This window comes from Emydura macquarii, unplaced genomic scaffold (genome assembly GCF_026122565.2).
Source record: "Emydura macquarii macquarii isolate MOO-44397 ecotype Brisbane River unplaced genomic scaffold, CSIRO-AGI_Emac_v2 contig_968, whole genome shotgun sequence".
Classification (NCBI taxonomy): Eukaryota; Metazoa; Chordata; order Testudines; family Chelidae; genus Emydura; species Emydura macquarii.
In genome coordinates, this window is record NW_027131105.1 from 11,317,981 (window position 1) to 11,337,369 (window position 19,389).

Genomic DNA, 19,389 nt, shown 5'->3' on the forward strand with positions numbered 1-19,389 from the left:
ACATTTTCAAATTGTTCATTTCCTAAAGATAGGTCTCTTTAAGGAAAGTAGCTGACAGAGCACAATTCCAACTTACTTCATGGTAGGTCTACTATAGACTATTAAAAAATTTAAGTGATGGGATTTAAATAGCATGTTTCCCTTTGGCTTTCATGGAAATTGGGCAGTTAAGTCCTTATGACAAAATATGTCCCCACATACTTTTTTATACTTCTACATGTAGAAGTGGTGCGTTTCCCACTTCAGTGAAGGTTGCAGAATGTGTTTGGACTGCTGTTGAAAAAGTACTACAGAATGTCTCAGAAATAAGAAAAACAGATAGTGGCAAATTGTCATTCTTCTCAGCAATAATCAGGGAAATTACAAGCTATATCCAGCTTCTTATTAGTGTGCTCTCCTACTGCTTAGTAGCCAGAGGTAGACAAGACACAGAATTCCTGTTAATGATGCCAAACTTGCTCTAATACAGGTCACAGTATCATAAGCAAAATATTAAGATCTTAATTGTAAATCAGTAAAAATTAACTTTCAGGATTACTTACCTGATTCTCTTCATGAGAAACCCTCATCTGCTCTTTAAGAACTGACATTCTGGCAGCTTCTTCTTTCCTCAAGACTCTTTCCTTTTTTAGCTCAGGACTCCAGAAAGTCTTGATGCTATTCATGGAAGATCCCAGCTTACTGTCCTTGATATCCAGTTCTTTTCTCAGAAGATCATTCTCTCTTTGTAGTTCCTTCAGCTGAGCCTGTAGATCTAACATGGTACTGTCCCTTACCTGTCTCAGCATAGAGGGAACCTGATGATGATGGTGATGAGAAGATGTGGTCAGACCTCCATGCTGGTCAGTATAAGAAAGAACATCTGTGTGGGAAAGTCCAGCTGAAGCAATATTTGGACTACTCCCCATAGCTGTGACTCGACCACCATACACAGCTCGATTTGTAGCCCTTCCAAGAGTCATTGTGCCCTTTGGGAAAGTAGTAGAAGCGACACCTTCATGATCACTAAGATACATCGGTCCAGATGTTGCATAGGCTGCATTAAGAGACTGGATGTTCTCCATGGATAGTGTCTTACCTGTTCCTCCACCTCCCCCGCTGCTTGTTCTTCTGTGGCCCAGACGAGGAGATCTTGGCAAACGAGGAGACCTGGAAGGACTGCCTTCCAAATTACTGATTGTTCTGGCACTTCCATACATTTTTTTGCTACTGTGAGGTACTAGTTAATAAGAAATTAGCAACACTGAAGTTGGATATTAAACCTATAATTCCAAATAACGTTGGCAAATGGTTTCACTGCATTCACTGAATAGGCAAAAATCGAGGACTTCTCAAAAATTGAAGATCTAGAGGGAAAAAAACCAAATAATTGAAGTTGAGTAAAAACTTAAAACAATATAAAGTAACTTTACAATGATGAAAATGGTTCAGAAAGCACAGCATACATCAACCGGTCTTGGAATAATTATTTTTAAAATAAGATAAATACTGTATTTTATATTTAGGATCATTACCTGTGAACGTACATATTTAATGGAATTTCAAATGAAGAAAACTATTTTTGGCATTTTTACTTAGTAACACTGAGCCAAATATATCCCTGTCTAACTTCAGTCATTTAAATCAATGCATTTAAAATCAAACAATGAAATTGCACTAGGGACAAAATTGTCTGGTTTCTACACAAAAACAAATTGAAACCAGAGGTCAAGAATATATTTGCAAAACACAACATATCTGTTTTCTTTAACAACATTAGCTGAGTAAACACACTGATGGGGACATCATTGGGGCTAAGGGAGGGGAGATTAAGTAAAAAACACAGTACTTCTGAGAGTTCAGCTTTAGCAGTAGAAAAACAGATCTTGTTAAGCTAAATTTCAAGTTTAACAATAAAACAGTTAATTTCACAGAATAATTGTCTTTTGTACAATTAGAAATTATTATTAGAAAGATGACCGATAGTATAAACAACAGGCTTGCTGGTATTTATTGTCTGCTTCAAGAAAAAAAAGCATATTACAAACAAACAGTTAATTCTTTCCTCAAGAGGAGGAGGACCTGTCAAATCCCCTTTTCTGCATTTGGTGTCAATGGTATTTCTGTGGCAGGCTTACCTTTGTAATTGATTGAAATAATCTGAACAGTTAAAATTATAGGGAATTTCATAACCAATAAAATTCTTCATTTTATTTATTTGAGACTACCAAGAACATCTGGTCCACCTTTATCACCCATAACTGTGAGACTTCACAGATTTTTTTAAACAAGCATTCCATCAAATCTGCGAATTTAAGTAATTTGACTGCGATGACTACATCAGATCTAAAGTCATTTCTTAAAAAGTGATTAGTTCAGAGCAGCAGCAGCAAGTCTTTCACTTAAACTCAGCAATTTTTAAGCATTTCCCCAGGATGTTACCACAATATACAAATACCCTATTCCAATTCTATAATGCCCAGTCTACATTTGTGTTGAGGGTTTTTTGTTTTTGTTTTGTTTTATTTTGTTTTGGTTTTGGGAGGTGAATATGGAAGGAGAGAGAAGAGGGAGAAGATATTCGTGGGTGAAGGAATGTAAAAGTGTTTTTAAACCAGGAATAGCTAGTATATTAAATCATTGCCACAGTGTTTAAACCGTTTTAGTAAAAGCAATTATAGACGTTAATGCAAAGACAAAAACCAAGTTCCTACCTATGTCTACACTAGAGAAATATACAATTGCAGAAACCATTCTGGTCACCACAACTGCTTGTAAACCATCTATGACTTTATACAAAAGTGTCTTCCAACTAGGTTTTCAATAGGTCTAAGAACTAATATAGTGTGAGCTGTTTTATTGCCAGTGTGGATTTGGACATGCTGAAATGTTCATCTTGATCCCTTTGATACTATTCCACAGTGTATTAGTGGCCTCTCAAAATCTTCCAGAGTCCCCTTTTTCTGAGAGTTGGGACAGGAACTATATTAATATCCGGAGGGCACTGCAGTGGAAATTGTTTAAAACAGTTCTTGGGGACAGAGGGCAAAAATGCAAGGTTCTGATGCCTATTCAGCATGGCTAAAATGGACACACTGAACTGTTTGGGCTGAAACGGTTTCTTTCCAAGTGGCCCAATTTCAAATAGTTCCTTTCTCTAGTGCAGATACAGCCCTAGGCAAACTGGATCAACTAGTGCTAACAAAACATTGTTTTGTGTTTATTGGCTTAACAACAGCCGCTGTTTCCATTCGCTTGTATTTTGTATTGAAATACTGCAGGAGACAAGCAGTTTTGTTGTCCCAAAATATAGATATTTCTTCCATGTAGACATAAGCCTCAATTTTGCAGGATGCAGCACAGACATCCATTTTGACAAGTACTGAAATTTTGACAATTTAAGCAGAAATTGTGGATGTGAAATTTGACTGTAGCAACTATACCAATAACTTCCATTGAAATCAATGGGAACTACTCAGCCTGTGGAGGGAGAATCAGGCCTTTGGGTAATGCTGAAACCTTTTAATGGAATAGGCTAAAGCCTGACCCAAGGAAATCGAGCCTTGAAGCCTCTTGTATGGAAACAAACCCAAACCTTACAAGAGCCAGATGCAATTTCTCTATCTAAATTCTTACAACAGTGCTTATTATTATGCGTATTTGAGTGCCCAAAGATGTCCCCAGTGAAGAGGCAAAATCCATGTCTCCCCAGCTCCGGCTGCCACATTGTATATAGCAATTGATTCACTAGAGTACAAAGTATTTCTGATACCTCAGCTCCAAACACAGTTATAGAGTGAAATTAAAGTCACTGAAGCAGGGAACACCTCATGACTATTGGGGTTGGGACAATTTGATCCCTTCTCATAATTCCCCAATTGCTCAATCATCCTCTCACCAAATTTTTATTTTATTGATCTCGACTTCCCCATAAGAGTGCAATGGGTGTACAACGAGGATCCAAATATACAGTGGCTCCTGGCCCTCAGAGACTGCATACGGGCTTTGAAGACCAGAGTGGCTGAACTGGAGGAGCTAAGGGAGACAGAAGTACATAGATGAGACTTTCCAGGACACAGAAGAACGGTTCCACCCCTGGTATGACAGCTGCTGTACTGTTGAGGAGAAGGAAAGTCTCAGGGAAGGAGAACATCAAACTAGAGCAGAGAGAAACGATCCCATAGTTAATAAGATAAGGTATTTCTAAAGATAAGGCTATTGCAGAGAAACTAAAAATTCTTCGCATCAGTCTTCATGACTGAGCATGTGAGGGAGATTCCCAAACCTGAGTCATTCTTTTTAGGTGACAAATCTGAAGAACTGTCCCAGACTGAAATGTCATTACAGGAGGTTTTGGAACAAAATTGATAAATCACCAGGACCAGATGGTATCCACCCAAGTGCTCTGAAGAAACTCAAATATGAAATTACAGAACTACTAAGTATGGTATGTAATCTATCATTTAAATCAGCATCTGTAACGCATGACTGGAGGATAGTCAATATGATGCAAATTTTTTAAAAAGGCTCCAGAGGCAATCCCAGCAATTACAGGCCAGTAAGCCTAAATTCAGTAACAGGCAAATTTGTTGAAACTATAGTAAAGAACAGAATATCAGACACACAGACGAATAAGATTTATGGGGGAAGAGTCAACATGGCTTTTGTAAAGGGAAATCATGCCTCACCTATCTACTAGAATTCTTTTAGGGGGTCAACAAGCATGTGGACAAGGGTGATCCAGTTGCTATAATGTACTTAGATTTTCAGAAAGCCTTTGACAAGGTCCCTTAGCAAAGGTTCTTAAGCAAAGGAAGCGGTCATAGGATAAGAGAGAAGATCCTCTCCTGGATCATTAACTGGTTAAAAAAGTTAGGAAACAAAGAGTAGAGAAGTAAATAGTGGTGTCCCCCAGGGGTCTGTACTGAGACCTGTACTGTTCAACATATTCATAAATGATCTGGAAAAAGGGGTAAACAGTGATATGGCAAAATTTGCAGATGATACAAAACTACTCAAGGTAGTTAAGTCCAAAGCAGACTGCAAAGAGTTATAAAGGAATCTCACAAAACGGTAGATGAAATTCGATGTTGATAAATGCAAAATATAAATGCAAATTGGAAAACATAATTCCAAATATACATATAAAATGATGGGGTCTAAATTAGCTATTGCCACTCAAGAAAGATCTATCCACAATGACTCCAAGTTCTCTCAAAACATCCACTCAATGGTCAGCAGCAGTCAAAGATGACAACAAAATATTTGGAATCATAAGAAAGGGACAGATAAGACAGAAAACAAAATATTGCCTCTTTATAAATCCATGGTATGCCCACATCTTGAACACTGTGTGCAGATTTGGTCACTCCGTCTCTAAAAAGACGTATTGGAATTGGAAAAGTACAGAAAAGGGCAACAAAAATGATTAGGGATATGGAAAAGCTTCCATATGAGGAGAAATTAATAAGACTGGGACTTCTCATCTTGGAAAAGACGCGACTAAGGGGGGGATATGATAAAGGTCTATCAAGTCATGATTGGTACGGCGAAAAATAAATAAGGAAGTGTTATTTCTTCTCATAATACAAAAACTAGAGGTCAACAAATGAAATTAATAAGCAGCAGGTTTAAAATGAACAAAAGGAAGTATTTCTTCACACAACACATAGTCTACCTGTGGAACTCCTTGCCAGAGGATATTGAAGGCCAAGATTATAACGGGGTTCAAAAAAGATCTAGATAAGTTCATGGTGGATAGGCCCATCAATGGCTATTAGCCAGGACAGGCAGAGACTGCTGTTTGCTAGAGGCTGGGAATGGCTGATGGGATTGATCACTTGATGACGACCTGTTCTATTCAGTCCCTCTGAAGCACCTGGCATTAGTCACTGTTCAAAGACTGGATACTAGGCTAGCTGGCACAGTGATAAACCAGGAGATGCAATGTTAATGGACTACCAAAATCCTTAGCATTGTTTATACTGAGCCCAGTTAAAAGCTGCAGATGTGGCAGGAGTGAGACATTGGTAAGGTTGTGTCTCAGAGAAGCATAGGACATACCTACAGTATATCAGGCCCATGTCTGGTGTTCCAGTGCCACCATTTCTTAGGTTATCATACCACAATCTAGTATGGATATAATTTATATTTGCTCTTTTAAGTCACTTAGCCCTCCAATTAAATCACTGACATGAATTTTTAGCTGCTTGTTTTGACATTCTGGGCTTTTTTAGCTGTCGTCTGTTCAATCCTCTCCCCTCTCCAGCACATGTGAAGTCTGTAAAATGAATGACCATAACAATAATTTGGGTCTTGTTCAACTCTCTGATGTTTTTCCATCAATCCGTGTTGCTGACCTTGTGGCAAGAGGCATCGTTTTTCCCTTGATTTCTCCTTTACTGTTTTTGTGATATGTTCATTTCTTTTTTAATAAAGAAACCTGTATGTGAAAGTTCTGAAAACAAGGAAAAAAAGCCATGAAGAAATAGCAACTGAAAAGTTATTACTTAAGAAACACCAGCAGTTCACGTGCATTTTAATTTGCAATCAATTGCCAGGCTTATTTTGAATTATACAGATCTGCAGGCAAAATGTAGCCCATGTGAAATGCAGTATACAAAAATGTTCCCTTATATGGGAACAAATCAATTACTTGTGGGCAAATCTGCCCCTTCTGTATAACTCTCAAGACCCCAGATGCAGTAGAAGCAGTGTAGAATTGCCGAATGGGGGAGAAGAGAAAGGTTTTGGGGCCACATTTCCCAGCAATTCATACAGGCTAGCTTCACAAGGATTTCCTGTGTCCCCCAGGTATCAAAATTCAGGGGCCATCAGGAAGCCCAGGAGCAGCAGGGGACACTAACCTCAGGGCCACAGCAGCAGACACATAAACAGATCGACTGCTATTCCATGGATAAGGATTTCTTCCTCTTCACCTCATATAGAATCTACTGGCACTGAGCCCAGCTAGTGAGCTTGGGCTAAGGAGGAGGGATATGCAGAGGATTTAGACCCTGGAAATTAAATTCCATTTACCATGATTCTCTTGACTAAAAGCTATCAGTGCAAAATTTAACTCATTGAGAAGCAAACCCTTAAGCATGGAGTGCCCTAAACCAGAGCAAAACTAGGGAGGTTCCTGTGGACAGAAGGTGGGGAGCAAGACAAAGGGAGATCATACCACTGGTAAGCATCTCTTGCATATCATCCTAGAGGGTGCTTCAGGGACAAAATCAGGGGATCCACAGCTACATACATCTTCAAGCCACTGATGTTACAGAGGTTACAGTAGCAGGCATGAAGCAGCTCCAATACAGCTACATAGACTGGCATGGGAGGACTATATTCTTCCCCATCCCCACCCAGCTTTTCTGGGGCCCCTTTTCCTCCCATCCTTAGGCCTGGCACAGAGTGCAGGATTTGGTCCATATTAGATATGGACTAGGGTCATATTTTTTCTATACTTCAAACAGTTATTTTCCTTTTTTTTTTTTTTTAAATGTAATCATTTCAATTTAGTGACACTAGAAATACTGCACATTTGTTTCAATTTACTTTTAAGAATAGCTTTTAAATGTGCGTTTTTATATTAATTTCTAAAGTGACTTTTATATTTTAATATAAAATATTGTTTATTGTTAACAAAAATGTATAAAGGGATTTTGGGGCCTCTTACGTACGCATGCTCAGAAAGAAAATTATTGGGTATTTTACTATAGTGTCTGTCCTTAAGATCTCAGAGAATAAGGGAATAGTCTATTTTAGAAAGAAAGTGCTTCTTAATGGCTGTTCTAAATTAGGTTTAATTTATTTTCAAGGTTTTTGCCTCATCTCATCTTCTGTACTCTGCTGACATCATCATCATGGACTCACATTAGCTACATTAATACTCTCACACTGGATTTTTATTTAGCCTAAAAACCTCCAGCTTTTAATTCTAGTTTGCCTTACTACATTATCTATATTTCCAAGTGCTCTAATATTCTTGTGATATACATTATACTGTTTTCTTACAAGAATATAATCTCCACAGAGCTCTCAGATTTGTTTTATATTCATTATTATATTTTCATCCTGTTTACGTACTTCTACACAGAACCATTAATTTTGTTAAGATCCTGTTTGGATTTTGCTTGAGCTAAATTACTTCCACTGAATTACAAATTTTCTACATTGTACCTGTCTATATTTTATCTCAATGAATCACAAGCACATTGCATGCACAGGTGATGTTATCTGCCTATTTATAACACACCCCTCATTGTAGCACCTGAGCACCTGTAAACTGGACAATCAATTTATATGTAAAAGGTTGATGAGTGGGTTATATTCCATAGATTCCCTACAAAACACAAACACACCCACACAAAAACATGCTGCTTGGACTTGGTACTGATCCCCAAGACATCTACTTCCCTAGTAGACCTAACAACTGCACTGAGCTACCATCAAACCATTGTGCACTTAAAAAAATAATTAAAAAAAAAAATCAGAGAAACTTATCAATATGTGAATGAATGGCTGACTCCTACAAGCAACAAAATGTAAGACAGATTATGTGACAAGGGCGATAATTATGTCGCAGAAGTCACCATATGGACAAATATATATACCACCATTGGGAACTACAAATACTTCTCTATTAGGTCAATGGAGCAATTGACACCTAAAATGGGAACTGAGTTGCTATCTTAACCATTGAGATAATTCAAACCAGCAGCCATTGAACTTCTGTAATGTTTTATTATTTGTTAAGCACTAATATGCTAATTATGCTGCATGATGTTAAATTTTACTATATCGATTTTTCCCCAATAATGATTAAATAAAATATGGACATCTCCCAAACAAGTCATATAGTAAATTTAAGTACTTTAGAAAGTTACTTAGAAAAGCCTTGATCTTGCAATGCTTTCATTACTATACTGCATGGTATACTGATAAGCAAATATAACTAGTTTACAGTTGGTCTTGTTTATTGCCACAGCTTGTTATAATATACCTGAAATAGTAATGGGTGATATTCATCAATTTTTTCCCCTTCAGTTGCCATAGCGTAGCTCCTTTCACAAAACACACATATTTTAGTCCTTTATCTATGTTCATATAGTTTTCTTCACTGAGTGACTAGAGCTCAAAGGGATGTGTCATGGTACAACATTGCTGGGTGAAATTTTTCCAAAAAGGCCCAACATGTTTTGCATAAAATGTTTATTCTTTAAACGTTAAATATTTTGACAAAATTAGAAGACAAAAAAGTTTTGCCTGCCCATTTTTCTGCATTTCAGTTTCTTTCCCTCCTCTACCCCTTTTTCACATGACAAAATGAAAAAAAGGGGGTAAGATACAAAGAGGAAATGAGATAAAGGAAAATCAAAAAATGAAGTTTAGAAAATACAAACACTGAACAAACATTTTAATGAAAAATTTTGCATGTCATTTTTCTTCTCTCTCAAAACATGCAAAACAAAAGGACTTATAAATTTTTTTAAAATGTTGGAGAAAACGGTTTCTTTTTTTCAGACCAATCCATCATAATTCACTTCACATGGAAAATTAATGTAAATCTTCAGTCAATGCAGAAGATGGCTGCCCTCTTGTTAAATGAAGCTAAATAAAGGGGTGGAGGGGGAGGAGAACTATAGTTAGATTGCAAAAAGAAAGTTAGCAATTACTCTTCAACTTCATTTTGCAAGGCATACATAGAATCCTAGAAATGTAGGGCAGAAAGGGACCTCAAAAGGTTATGTAATTCATCCCCCCATGTTGAGACAGGACAAAATATACTAGAACATCCCTGACACGTGTTTGTCTAACTTGTTCTTAAAAACCTGCCATGATGGGATTCTGCAACCTCTCTATTCCAGTACTTAACTATCCTTATAGTTAGGAAAAATTACCCTAATATCTAACCTAAATCTCCCTTGCTGCAAATTTAACCCATTACTTCTTGTCCTACCTTCAGTGGGCATGGAAAACAACTGATCATCAACCACTTTATAACAGCCCTTAATGTATATGAAGACTTATCAGGTTCCCCACTCAGTCTTCTTTTCTGAAGAATAAACATGCCTAGTCTTTTCGAATCTTTCTTCCTAGATCATAGTTTCTAAACCTACCATCATTTTTGTTGCTTTCTTCTGGACTTTCTCCAATTTGTCCACCTCTTTCCTAAAACATGGTGACAAGAATTGGACAAGTATTCCAGCTGAGGCCTCACCAGTGCCGAATAATGCAGAACAGTTACCTCCTGTATCTTATATATGACACTCCTGTTAACAGACCCCAGATTATTAGCCTTTTTGACAACTGCATCACATTGTTGACTCTTATTCAGTTTGTGATCCATTATAACCCCCAGATCCTTGTCAGCAGTATTATCCCCTAACCAGTTATTCCCCATTTTGAAGTTGTGCATTTGATTTTTCCTTCCTAAATGCAGTACTTTACACTCAGGGCTGTTTTAAGACCTTCGTAGGCCCCCCGACCGAAATAACTAATTTGATTTTAAGCTACTAATAAATAGTTTTTTTAAATAAAAATAAAAAATTATATATAAAATTCTTTTTCTTGGGCCCTGAAAGTTTCGAAGGCCCTAGGAACTGTGCCTATTGTGCCTAAAGAATAATACGGCCCTGTTTACACTTGGCTTCACTGAATTTCATCTTGTTGATTTCAGACCAATTCTCCAATTTATCAAGCTTCTTTTGAATTTTAATCCTATCATGCAAAGTGATCACAACCCCTTCAAACTTATCATCACCCACAAATTTTATAAGCATGTTCTCCATCTCATTACCCAAGTCATTAATGAAAATATTAACTAGTACCAGACCCAGGTCAGACTGCTACAAGACCCCATTAAATATGACCTCCTAGTTGGACAGTGAACCTAGTTGGACAGGGATCTGGGTAGTGAACAGTTCTTCAAACCCCACCTAGAGGGTTTCCTGTGGTCACAAGTTCATAACTTTCACTCAGAACAAGCCCCTCAGTCTTTTGGCGCCTCAGTAGGCCAAAGTTTTTCCAACCCTTTCCTAAGGATTTAGGGTCCTTGACCCAGAGGTTCTGTCCATTTGCTGGATCAGAAGGCCCTGAGTCAGTTTTAACTGGAGGCTGTTAGTCCAAAAATCCCTTTTTTGGTCTGTTGGTCCCTGGAGAATCCAGTCTGAACCCATATGCAAGCCTATCTGCAGGTGGTGGTAGCTCTCTGGATGTGTTACAGCCTGGGTGAGTTTTCATAACCACTCCCCTCTTCTTAGTTCGATGAGGGAAGGGGGACCAAAGCCCCCCAGGAATTACAAACAATCCCTCAGTAGTATGTAAACATTTGCATTTTTAATACAATGAAGTCCTAAAAAACAATTAAATAAGGTTTGTCCAGGATATTGTCATATCTGTCGCAGCTGGTAGGAATTAATAGTCATTTAGGCAGTTGTACATATCATTCACTGCAATTTGCATATGGAGCCAAAATCAAATCAAATCAAATCAATCAGCCTGTAGTCACCAAATTCTCATGTCATGGTCAAGACATCAGCGCTGTCAGTGCCAAACCTGTGTATGGTCTCTCTTTGGAAAAAGACCACATTTATCTCCTGGGAAGTCAGGAAGTAGCAAGTTGTTCCCCTCACTCCATTAGTAAAATAGCTCTCTCACAATCTATCCAAGGCACCACACACCAGTCCTCATTCCTCAAACCCTCTCCCTCATCTTCCAACTTACACAGACCTCTGTCTCTGGCTACTCCTCACACAATAAGAAAAAAAAAAGTAAGAACAGCTATATACTACTCTGCTGTGTTCACAGTAAACCTCCCATAAAATAAAGACATGTTAGTTATAATATAGATAATTCATAGCAAGCAAGCGAAACATGAGTTTCTAAATGTTTATTGCACAGGTGTACAAAGATCTGCATTAGAAACACCAGTGGCAGGTGCTCACCACAGTCAATGGCATTGGCACGTTCCCTCAAACTACCCAAGCAGGCAAAAAGTGACTGTATAGAAACTGTCCCACATTTTTCTTTATCGGTGCATGTACATTGTAATTCTTCCAGACTGCATATCTATGCAAGTAAAAAAAATTTACATGGTCTTAAACACCATTCACAATTTGGGTCCTCCAAAGATTTAGTGGGTGCCATTGACTTAGGGCTAGTCTACACTTAAAATTTACAACAGCACCACCGTATCGGTACAGCTGTGCCGCTGTAAAAGCACTTGTGTAGCCGCGTTATGTCGACAGGAGAGAGCTCTCCCGCCAACATAAGACCATCTAAACGAGCAAAGGTAGCTATGTCGGTGGGAGACTGTCTCCTGCTGACATAGCACTGTCCACACAAGCACTTGTGCTGGCAAAACTTATGTTGCTCAACAGTTCACACCCCTGAGAAACAAAAGTTTTGCATTCACTAGCACTTATGCTGGCAAGACCTGAGACCATTGTGACTTGCAACACATCAATAGTTTGATCGCTAGCACTGCATGAGCATGCACGCACACCCCCAAAAAAGCCCACCTAGAAACTTTCTGAAAAATGTGACTATTTATTGTAGGGCTTATCTCTGGAAACCCTAGTCCAAATGATGCCAAATTTGGGTCACTAACCCTACTCAGCACTTCCATGAGGCACAGCAAATTTCAAGGAAATCTGTGGAAGCACAAAGATTTTATAGCACTTAGAGACAATGCAGGGAAAGGCTCCTCTACACATTCATCTGCAGCATAGGTGACTCAAAAAGGTGTAAAAACGACAAGAGTCCTGTAGCACTTTAACAAATTTAATTTTTGTAGGTATAAGCTTTCGTGGGCTGCAACCCACTTCGTCAGATGCAAGAAACAGAAATCAGATAGGAGGTGTATAGGTGTAAGCAAAGTCCATTCAGTTAGAGTAGATGAGGCCTATTCACAACCATTGATTAGAAGGTGAGAATGTGTGAACAGTGACAAGTACTTCTTGTAATGAGATAACCATTCCAGGTCTCTATTCAGACCCAGTCTGATTGTGTCAAGTTTGCAGATGAGTTCCAGCTCTGTAGTTTCTCGCTAAAGTCTGTTTTTGAAGTTTTTTTGTAGAGTAGCTACAGAGTGTCCTGGGAGATTGAAGTGCTCTCCTACTGGCTTATGGATGTTACCATTTTTTGTGTCTGATTTGTGTCCATTGATTCTTTTCCGTAGTGAAAGGCCAGTTTGGCCAATGTACATGGCAGAAGGGCATTGACGTGGCTCACTTATCTCAATGTGATGTTCTCAACTAAACGGGAACACCCCATGCAGATAAATACAACCTAAAACAATTGCTCTGAGACATATGAACCACTCTGTTCACCTCAGTGGGTGTGCCCATCCCCCTCCTGAGTGCTACAGAGCCAGAGAGATGCATGAAGTATACCCCTTCTCACCTCCCAAAAGCACAAGCCCCCTCAGAACCTAGCTTACATGAGGGGAGTTGGGAGGGGTTTTCAACCCATGCAGATGACAGGCACCACAGATCATACATCACACACAGATGGCAGCAAGAGGGGCTCAGACACCCCAGAGGGAAAAGGCCTCCCCTAGCTCATATGAGGGAGACAGGGAGGGGGGCTAAGACCCCTTAGAGGGGCAAGACGCTACCAGATCTGGACACACATGGGAGAGAGAATATGGAGCTGACAGGTGCCCCTGCACTTATTCTCCTCCAGTTTCCTTGCCACTAACCCCCCTTCCAGTGTCCCACTCCATCCTGCCCCCACACCTTAAGCCTCCCTGACCTGAACTCCCAATCTCTCTCCTCCCCTACTATCCATTTCCATTTATCTGCCTCCTCATAACCCGCCTCCCTTTCTTGCAACCCCAATACCACTCCCTGCCCTGGATGCATTCATGGGTTTAATTATTTTCCCAGAAGACTTGGATTGCATTCCCTCTAAAATAAAATTAGAAGCCATGACTCTCAAATAGTAGCTCTTTCCAGCATCCCAGTCCAAAACTGCTTTATTCTTAGATGAGAGTTTGAGATCCTTAGCGATGTTAAATGAAGGGTGAGTTCACAGCCATCAATCTCAACGAGATCTGTGATTCATCCAGTCTTTAGTACTTCTCAGTTTAACAATATGCAGAGGCAAAAAGAGGACACAGGTGGGGGGTTCCTGTTGTTCAGGAATCCTTTGGTCAAATGACCACAAATTTAGTACACTATGGCTATTCTGTACCCTCGTGAGGCACACTAAATTTCAAAGTAATCCAAGTAACCATTTCGCTTTTAAGAGCACTTACAAGTGTCAACCTTTAAAGCATATAAAATGGCAGGAATGGAAACCCGCTAGTTGTTTTTCTGTATTGATGCATGTGTAGTGTAAAAAAAAAATATATATATGTACATTTTCTTAAATACCATTCTCAGTTTGGATCCCCAAAGATTCAGTGGGTGCTGAACTTGGGTAAAACTCAACAGATACGGGTCCAAATGATCTCTATCACATCAATTGTTTGAGCTCTGAGCAAACAAACAACAAACACCTGCTAGAAACGTTTTTGAAAAAAGTGACAATTTTTTCAGGATTTATATTTCTGGAACTCCTAGCTCAAATGACCCTAAATTTAGGTCAGTAATCCTACCCTGCACCTTCCTGAAGCACACCAAATTTCACAAGGTATCCAATTAAGCATGTCAATTTTAGAGGCCTTAGGAAGGTCAATCTTTAAACAGAAGTCATGATGCAACCTTAACTATAGTAGCATTGTTGCACTGCTATAATCCTGACAGCTCCACTTAGGAACCTCAAACTCCACTTGCAATCTCTCCCTGCTTCCTGATCCAGCATCTTCTAGCTGTCACCACCAAACCCTGGATGCAAGCCAGTATTGAAATAGTGGAATACCTGAAGACTTGCCAAAGTTCTCATTGCCGAAAACACACACATCTAACTTTATTGAAAGCTTACTAAAAACCACAAATAATACGCATTGCCAATTAAGTACAGACATTATCAAGCTGATTTTTAATATGTTCAGAAAGCCTTCCAAACTGTCTAGACATAGTTCAGTATCTTTAAAGTTCCACAGGGATAAAAGGAAAACAAAACAGATATTAAAAGGATGGGTATATAAGGGAAGAGAAAGAAGACATAGCCAGCATCCCTATATTTTCCATTATGACTTATCTTTCCGACATTTTTAAACATCTCAGATGACAAAAGTCTTCTGGAAAAGATGCATGGCTGTTTCACAAATAATCTCTTGGCAACCTTTATCAATTTTTTTTTTTTTTTTTTATAAAGAAAACACCCTCACCATTGAATGGTAAACAGGATTTCTCCAAGTTTTGAGGAATGCACTCTTTTAAAACCAGTGGCCCAGAACTGAATATATTTATGGTTTATTGCTAGCTATCTCTGGGATTTTCCTTGTTGTAATTATAGCTCAACACCACCAAGCAAAACAGGATATGATTTTCTTTAAGTATTTTTTTTTTAACATTTATTGCTGCATTAAAGACAAGAGTGAGAAAAATTGGAAAATGGAGAAGTGAAACCCTTTGTATAAGTGTGCATTTATTAGCCAATCTGAGTTCTACAGCACTTACTGTTTTACTATGTCTATAATAAAAAGATAATGAACAAAAAGCCTTTTCATAGATGCATTGGACATTGTATTTACCAATATTAAAGTTCAAGTGGCCTTTCTTGGTTTAATGCACGCTGGTATGAGCAATGATCAAATGAGGGTTTTTTTGTAAACCAGATACTTAAAAATATAAAGAATCGTATGGCTGTATCTGTTAAGATTTTGAAAAACAATTATAAATACTAGAGTGATAAAAATACCTATTTCTATGTTCATATTTTTAAAAATATTGCTAACTTATGCCCTTACAATATACCGAATGGCAACATTCAAATTTAGATAATTGCTTAAATTATATGTTAAATGAAATTTACAACATTAGTAAAAAGAGTGTAATAATACCAGCAATACAGATTCAGACCATGATTTAAAAATTATTTCAGAAATTTTCAGACTATTCACTGTTGTACTATTTACACAAAGTGTATAAATCTGTGTATGAGAATTTAACTGACTATTGACACCTGATCTTGCAAGTTACTGAGCACTCAACTCCCACTGATATTAATGGAAGTTGAGGGTGTTCATCACCTCACAGGAGATGCTCTTTTCTGGATTTCATTTTACTTAATGCAAAAGGAATGGTGAATGAAGGAGAGAATAGGAATGGTTGTTGAATATGCATCTTAGAACGCACAAGGCTGTAAAATAAAGCAGTCAGGTCACAAAATTCTAGCAACGAAAACCATTTGTCCCAAAAGCAATATTAAGGGTGTTGGATAGCAAGCATGCTGAATGCAATGAGCAACCATATTACTATCAAATGTAGGTAACTTGAAAGTCAGTACTGCCTTTTTATTTTGTTAAGAGGTTTAGGCTTTTTGTAAACTCTGATGTTCAAAATAAAGACCAAAAAAGCAGTATTTTTTTTAATGGCCTGGCTGTGCATTGTATTTAAATCATCTTTTTTCTTACTGCAATGTTTTGGACAACTAACTTTGAGAACAGTTTTGAAATTAAACCCTGTTTTGATTAAATATTTACATTAAAGTTCAGTCCATTTTCAGCCTTTACGTTATTTAATAGTATTTAAACAATCTAAAGAAATAATCTTTAAAGGTCTAATCTGAATCTCTCTTATTAACGGTATTCCAAACAGATCATCTTCTGCCTGAGACAAGTTAACTTGCCTTGGCCTTGGAAGGATAAAAAGGCCTGAAAGGGGATGTGTTGGTTTTTAAAAACATTATATGGCTTTTCTAACTTAGGGTTTGTCTCCACTTAAAAAATGCTACAGCTGTGCCATAGTGCTTCAGTATAGGCAGTACCTAAACTGATGGAGGGATTCTCTCATCAATTTATGTAACCCACCTTCCTGACAGGCAGTAGGTAGACCAATGGAAGAATTCTTCGGTCAACCTAGCGCTTTCTACGTGGGGACTTAGATCAGTTCAACTATGCAGTTCAGGGGTGTGAAAAATCCACACCATTCAGCAATGTAGTTATGCCAACTTAATTTTCTAGTGTAGACCAGGCTGAGGAATAGCAGAATTATCAGGTCTTGTCTCCCCTAGTTTTGCTGGAAAACATATTGTATAAATAAATACCACCCACTTGCATCAATGGATGGGGGAAAATTGATGTAGCCCAACAGTAAAAGAGAGAGAGAGAGAATCTCAGTAGCAAGGGAGGTAGGCTCTTGCCAAGAGATCATAGGTAGCTCCTCCCAGCAGTCTCTGGTACCCATTGGCCAGTTGAGGGAGAGGCGTGCCGATTGGCCAGCATTCCCCCAACTCCCAGGATTTAGCCCAGTACCGGGTCAATGTGGAGCCTCTTTCAGATCCATTCCAGCAGCATAGTTCAGCATATCAAAAAGGAACACTTTACATAGTAAATTGTTTTCCAAAGAAGGTTAGATGTCTCAGTGCATATTTATATTGATCTCTTGCTCCTTAATTGAAAGAGCCAATGATGTTTAACAACATCTTTTATCTAAAATGTTGCTAATTGAATTTAACTAAGTGCTAACAAAAAAAAATTTTTTTTTCTAAGAGTTAGGCTAAAAGTCCTTTCCCCTCTCAGTTGCTCAATTCTCATGCTCCTGGGCTCTTGTCATATCATTTCACTAATTCTTCAGTCATAAGACTGAAAATATGGGTCCTGTTTGCTTTTAATGTTAAAAGACAAAAAATAAACAAACACACACACACACACACACACACACACACACACACACACCTTTAAAACTTTCATAGATTTTAAGGTCGGAAGGGACCATTGTGATCATTTTGTCTGACCTTCCATATAGCACAGGCTATAGAACTTCCTCAAAATAATTCTTAGAGCTTATCTTTTAGAAAAAGATCCAATCTTGATTGAAAAATTGTTAGTGATGGAAAATATCCATGACCCTTGGTAAAGTAGTCCCATCATTAATTACTCTCACCATTATATGTATGCACCTTACTTCCAGTCGGAATTTGTCTAGCTTCAACTTCTAGCCATTGGATTGTGTTACACCTCTCTGCTAGATGGAAGAGCCAATTATTAAATATTTGTTCCCCATGTCAGTACTTCTAGACTATATCAAGTCACCCCCTTAGCCTTCTCTTAGTTAGGCTCAAGAAGCTCAAACTGTTTAGTTTATCACTAAGGTATGTTTTCTAATCCTTTAATCATTCTTGGTGCAGAAATTCATTTCAAGTGTTCCTCTTTGGGCCTTTTTGGCCCATGCAGGTCCTATCAGCAGCAGGTAGCAGATGCCCCCAGAGATTAAATAAGTTCCCTCCCACCCATAAGAAAGAATTCAGAAGATTAATTGCAGTTTTAGTAGGTCTTCAGCCTTCCTTTATCGGGGACAATCATTTTCATTGTCTTCTCCCATCCTATCCTGAGTTTGTTATGTTTAACAAATGCTCCTGCAAATGCTAGGAGGTGCTTTTAAATAATTCTGTTTGCACCTAGAAGAAACAAATCTCACTTCTGACTCTTTTTGCATGGAAGTTAGTGCTTCCTAATCCACATTTTCTATGTAGTACCATTGTCTCCAAGGGACTTTACTAGCTTGGCAAGTGCTGTACTATTTTAACTTTGACATTCCACTGATTAAAATGCTCAGTTTTTCAGCTGAAACCTAAAACGAGCCGGGGGGGGGGGGGGGGGGGGGGGAGGAAGAGTTACCACAGCAATTATAAGACACTGTTTTTACTACAACATTCTCAAAACTATTAAATCCGATCTCCTTCCCATCACGAATTGCAACTTCCAGATTTAAGATGACATAATAACCATTATTGTAACCCTCTCCATTTTAAAAAAACGATGGATTTTACATTACAGCTTGAAATTAACCCTAGTTCTAAATAATCTTAAATTCTTGGTTTACCCAATTAAATTAATGTATACAGAATCAAAGCAGTCTTTCAGACACACCTTCCCCCACAAATAAAAACAGTAGGGAAAATATTCTTAACTTTTGTTTATAAAAGCAGCCTGATGCAATCACTAACATAATAAAGCAGATCCTTATTTATGTTAGGGGCAGCTTTGTGTGGGTCCACTACCAAGAAGCTCCCTTAAAGATGCCTTATCCAACAGCTAGAAGACTGGGACTACAGCCAGCACAGTCTAAGACTCTCACCAGGCAAATTTAAATCATGCCAGAAGGTTGCAAACTTGTTAGGGTTGGGATATAACCCAAAATAAAGGGAGCACAAAGGTGGCCACTTTTGGATGTGCATCCTTCCTAAGGCATGCCTCTCCACCACCCAGGCCTAAAATGAGAAAGATGAAAAAAAATGGATGCTTATATTATGGTTTAAATAGTCACACTATTTTTCCCCCACTTGGAGGCTATT

The 19,389-nt window shown here is 38.3% G+C and overlaps 1 protein-coding gene across 7 annotated transcripts in view; it reads right to left on the bottom strand.

Moving 5' to 3' along the window:
• ERC2 (ELKS/RAB6-interacting/CAST family member 2) overlaps positions 1-19,389 on the bottom strand; it is a 685,232-nt gene that overhangs the window by 645,692 nt on the left and 20,151 nt on the right. For 6 of the 7 annotated variants that reach the window (XM_067544466.1, XM_067544472.1, XM_067544467.1 and 3 more), the window contains one exon: positions 543-1,346. In XM_067544466.1, the coding sequence (XP_067400567.1) occupies positions 543-1,199 (657 nt within the window). In that variant the 5' untranslated portion in view covers positions 1,200-1,346. The remainder of the gene's footprint in view (positions 1-542; positions 1,347-19,389) is intronic. The other variant, XM_067544470.1, reaches the window with a different exon arrangement.